The 5,110-nt window shown below is 35.5% G+C and overlaps 1 protein-coding gene across 1 annotated transcript; it reads left to right on the top strand.

Moving 5' to 3' along the window:
• Positions 1-279: 279 nt before the first annotated feature.
• On the top strand, positions 280-836 carry LOC138175362 (small ribosomal subunit protein uS13-like). Its single transcript, XM_069105711.1, has one exon. It carries the CDS (start codon positions 324-326, stop codon positions 708-710), a length of 387 nt encoding a protein of 128 aa, XP_068961812.1. The 5' UTR covers positions 280-323; the 3' UTR covers positions 711-836.
• Positions 837-5,110: the final 4,274 nt, after the last annotated feature.

Raw genomic sequence — 5,110 nt, 5'->3', positions numbered from 1 at the left:
TGAATGCAGATTGAAACATACTATTTTTCACTTTATTTTGAGGGGGAAGGGGTGGGATCTATGTTCTTTCAAACATGACTAATATGGAAATGTTTTTCATCATTGTGTATGTATAATCTATATCAAATTACTTGCTTTCTAAATTAAGAGGGAGGGAGAGCATTTGACACTCATTTTTTTTTTTTAAAGAATTATAAAATTTTTTTTTTTTTATTAATGTGAGAAAAAACAAGTATTTTTTTTTTTAAGTTTCTGCATTCCCATTGTTATAAAAGATGCCCAATCGCTCTTCCAGAGAAGGCTCTCACGCCGCCGTTGCAGCCATGTCTCTCGTAATCCCCGAGAAGTTCCAGCACATTTTGAGAGTGCTCAACACCAACATTGATGGAAGGCGGAAAATAGCTTTTGCCATCACAGCCATCAAGGGTGTGGGTCGAAGATATGCTCATGTAGTATTGAGGAAAGCAGACATTGACCTCACCAAAAGGGCTGGTGAGCTCACTGAAGATGAGGTGGAGCGTGTGATCACCATCATGCAGAATCCCCGACAATACAAGATTCCAGACTGGTTCCTTAACAGACAGAAGGATGGAAAATACAGCCAGGTTCTGGCCAACGGTCTGGACAACAAGCTTCGTGAAGATCTGGAGCGACTGAAGAAGATTCGGGCACATCATGGGCTTCGGCATTTCTGGGGTCTCCGGGTCTGAGGCCAGTACACCAAGACTACAGGCCGCAGGGGTCGCACTGTGGGTGTGTCCAAGAAGAAGTAAACTACTTCACTGGCCTTGTCTGTTAATAAATAGTTTATAACAACAACAACAACAACAACAAAAGATGCCCAATCTTATTATGTTATGGTATTATGTTTTATATTCCAATCAGATATCTGTTTTGAAATTGTAGTGCAAGATGTTAATTTGAACTTAATTTCTGCACAATCACTTTATAGTTTCGCTAACAGTTTCTGTGAAATAGAGAGTTCTTCACTAAACAGTTAAGGTTCTCAGGTATTTTTATTCATTTGTTTTCATTTTTTTTAACACTGAGTTGTGTTTTTTTGTTTGTTTCTGATTCTTTCTTGTCTAATCCATTCCATGATTTACTTTTATATTATTTAAACAGTGCCAAATAGTTTGGGTAATACAACTTGAAGTCTAGAAGTGTTAATCCCCTTTCATTCCTGTTTTTCAAAAGTGTCTTGTAATTCTAGACCTTTTGTTCTTCAAAATGAATTTTATTATTTTGCCTGAATCTATAAAATAATCCCCTTTGGAATTTGATTGGTATAAAACTAAATCTCCTAATGAACTTGGAGAATTGCATCATTTTTATAATATTGGCAATGACTTAAAGAGGGGCAGTGAGTATTAAACAAAATACATGTAATTTTATTATTTCTTTAAGGATGTTTTGAGATTATAGTTCTATAAATCTTGAGTGTGACCAATTCTCAAATATTTTATATAGTTTGTAGTTATTTTGGATGGAGTTTCCTATTCTATTATTTCTCCCAGAATTTTGTCATTGCTACATAAAATGCTGATGATAATTGTGTGGATTTATTTTCTACCCTGATTGTTCGCTGAAGCTATTATTTTGTCTGTTAGTTTCTTTGCTGATTCTCTAGGATTTCCTAAGTAACTCATTATGCCATCTGCAAATAAGAATAATTTCTCTTCTTTTTGCCAGTGCTTATACTTTTAACTTTTTCCTCTTGTCTTATTGCAATGAAAAGCACCTCCATAATAATCACAATAGCTAACATTTACATAGCATGTATTGTCTCTCCTTTCTTTTATTCTTTGTTATAAGAAATGTCTCTGAGTAGAAAAGGGAAAAAGGCAGAATATATTGGGAAGTGAATGTAATATAATAATAATTAACATTTATACAGAACTTACAATGTGCCAGGAACTCTGCTAAGCACTTTACAATTATTATCTCATTTGATTTTTTTGCAGCAACCCTGAGAGGTAGGTGTTATTATTATCCCCATTTTACAGATGAGGAAACTGAGGTAAACAGAATAACCTCTGCATTTGAACTCAGATTTACTGACTCCAGGCCCAGCCCTCCATCCACTGTGAAAAGTAAGAGCATCCCTGCTTTACTTCTGTGTTGAAAAGTTTCTAGTGCTTCCCCATTGCAAATAATGCTGATTTTTTGGTGATATATATTAGTCATCATATAGCCCCTTTGTCTGTGCTTTTTGTGTGTTTTTAACAAGAGTTAAGTGAGGTGCTTTGTTGATGACTTTTTCTAAAACAGTGGATATATAAAGTGATTTGAGGTGTTTTTGTTTTCAACATAAATCCTTCTGGAAATTATTTTCCTAATGACTAACCATGTACCCACCAGTAGGAACATACCACTAATATAATTCCAATTTGGTTATACTAAATTCTTTTTAAATTTTATCTTCTTACTAGGATTTTGTTTAAAACTTTTACATCAAAATTTATAAATGACATTGGTCCATCCTTATTTTTTGCTTTCTTCCTTCTTGGTTTAGGTATTCATATCCCACCACTACTCCTCAACCAGGAATATTAGCCCTATGTACAAGTCCTAAACAAACTTAAGTTCTCCCTGGGATCTTTTCCTGTCCCAGTGCATTCTTTTCTGGTACATTGTCCCTGTCCTCTTTTGGTCCCTTAGCATGAGATTGATCGATAAGATTTACCCTTGGGTCCTAGCCAAACTCTGTTCCCAGTGTTCACAGACCTCTCTATCTCTGTATGCCAACCTGGTTGGGACAAATGGTCTTTTGTGATGTTTTTCTTGGCTTTCCAAATCAGGACTTGGTCTGGTGTATTTTCTAGATCTTATGGAAGGCTTGTGTTGGAGTAGCTGGATTGTACTTCTTACTGATACTCTACCATCTTAATTCCACCCCTCACACTGCCAACTCACATAGAGCTTACAGTACACAAAACTCTCAGACATTTTCACAACAACTGATGCCTAATCATGCCTCCCCCATCTTATATTTATGAAGTTCATTTTTTGTATCCAAGTATGAAAATTTATATTGATCTTTATGTCTGCCCTGTGAGGTAAGGAAGGCAAATATTGCTATGATCTCATTTTACATATCATAGTTGCAAATAGTAAGCCCCCTGCATCTACTCTGGCTAAAATACACCTGGAGTATTAAGCCTGTGTCCTAGTAATTTCCAATGAAACATGTTCATCTCTGAAGAACTTAGGACTTTGGAATGACACACCAAAATATTTAGTTCTATTACATTTAGATGAAATTAATTCAGAGACCAAGTGACTTGCCCAACCACCCAGTTAGTAGGTAATAGAATTTAGACTAGAACCCAGGTAGTAAGGTCTTTGGAATCTAAGCCCAGTGTTCTTTTAGCTCCATTGTATAGAAGTTCTAGTCTCCTCTCATTTTAAGTAGGAGTTGTTAACCTTTTTTGTATTATGGATCCTTTAGACAGTCCAATGAAGCCTAGAACCTTTCTCATAATAATGGTTTTAAATATATAAGATATGTGGTATTACAGAGGAAGGCAATTATTCACATTGAAATAGAGTTAATAAAACATATTTTAAAACAAGTTCACAGAGTCTAGGTTAAGCATGTCTGTTTTAAAGACTGTTATAGTCGTTTCCTGCCTGTCTGTAGAAAAGATTTGCTCAGTCTGGAGGAAGCTTGTATTTGCTTCCCTTAGTTTTGTTCTCACTGATAAGGAATATGACTGATAAAAATGCAGAACTAACTAATCAATCAAAACAAACAGCTGAAATCATGTTAACACAATCTGCCTGATAATATTTGTTAAGGAGAAATAATTTCTCCTCTTAAAGGGATAAAATGCAAATACAATTTAGATTAAAGTCTCCCTGGCCTCATAAAATGTCAAAAGGAAATTCCATCATCAGATGTGTTCATGGGTAAAACTGAGGGTGTGGTTGTCTCTCTGGCACACATACTCTCTTGAGTAAGTCATAATCTTAAAGGATGATAGAATTTGGCACTGGGAGGCATCAGATTCTTTATTCTCTCCTTTTCAAATATATACATGTATGTATAGGTGTATATATGCATATGTGCATGTGCACTTGTATGAGTGTATGTGTATTTATATATGTATTTGTATATGAATGTTCATGAATGTGTATGGATCCTTTTGAAAATCTAGCAAAGCAAATTAATTCCTTCCCAGAATACTATTTTTAAATTAAAAAAAAACATAGAATTATAAAATAAACCATTTACATTGAAATAAAACTATCCAAATAATAGGTAAACAAGTGCACAGACAGCAGGTTAAGAACCCCTAGTTTAAAATCCACAAAGAATAATGAAACGACAAGGCAATTGTTACTCCCCCAAACTTGAATAATGTGACTTGTTGATACATAATGGTTACAGTAACTGGAGAACTATGAAATCATCACCTAACTATGGGCTGTATAGACCCACTTCAATAATAAGACTGAACTGCAGAGAGTGATTCTCTCTCAAGATTTTCCTTTTTCTCACACATACCTGGTGAGCTATTATAATACAACCAGATTAAAACAGTGTCCCAATACTCCCCCTCCAGTATCAGCATTTGAAGCACATGCTTGCATATGTATATCAGTAGTGAGGAGATGCTTTTTTCTTTGAACTCAGATCCTTATGCTTTCCCTTCCCCTCCATGCTTTTCCCCTCACTTCCTTCCACCCTTATCTCACTAATGGACATCCGAGACCTGTCAATGGGCAGCTCTAGGTTGAATTTGCTTACTCTTTATAAGGGAGAATTGATCAAGGGAGTTATTTCATGTGTAAAACTTGATGAGTTTACATGATATAAGCCTCTGCCTGGGATTTTTTTGTTTTTGTTTTTTGGAGCCTGGGATTTAAAAAAAAAAATCACTCCTTATAAAGTGAGATTATATCTACTGGTTCCTTCTTTAGAGGACATGGTTCCGTCTCAGAGACTATCTTTCTTAAGGTAATTTGGTTAGTTTAGATCTGTTACTTTGCATCTCTTAGATGTCAGACTAGGACTATAGCCAGGATGAGCTGGTTAACTAGGTTCAACTCCCAGAGGACACTTATAAATGGTTGAAGCCCTGGTGCAACACAGTTACATGGGAGC

Source organism: Petaurus breviceps, unplaced genomic scaffold (genome assembly GCF_028583685.1).
Source record: "Petaurus breviceps papuanus isolate PSGF00001 unplaced genomic scaffold, PetGlider_PUasm1.0 77, whole genome shotgun sequence".
NCBI lineage: Eukaryota > Metazoa > Chordata > Mammalia > Diprotodontia > Petauridae > Petaurus > Petaurus breviceps.
This window is presented reverse-complemented; position numbering and strand designations above follow the sequence as displayed.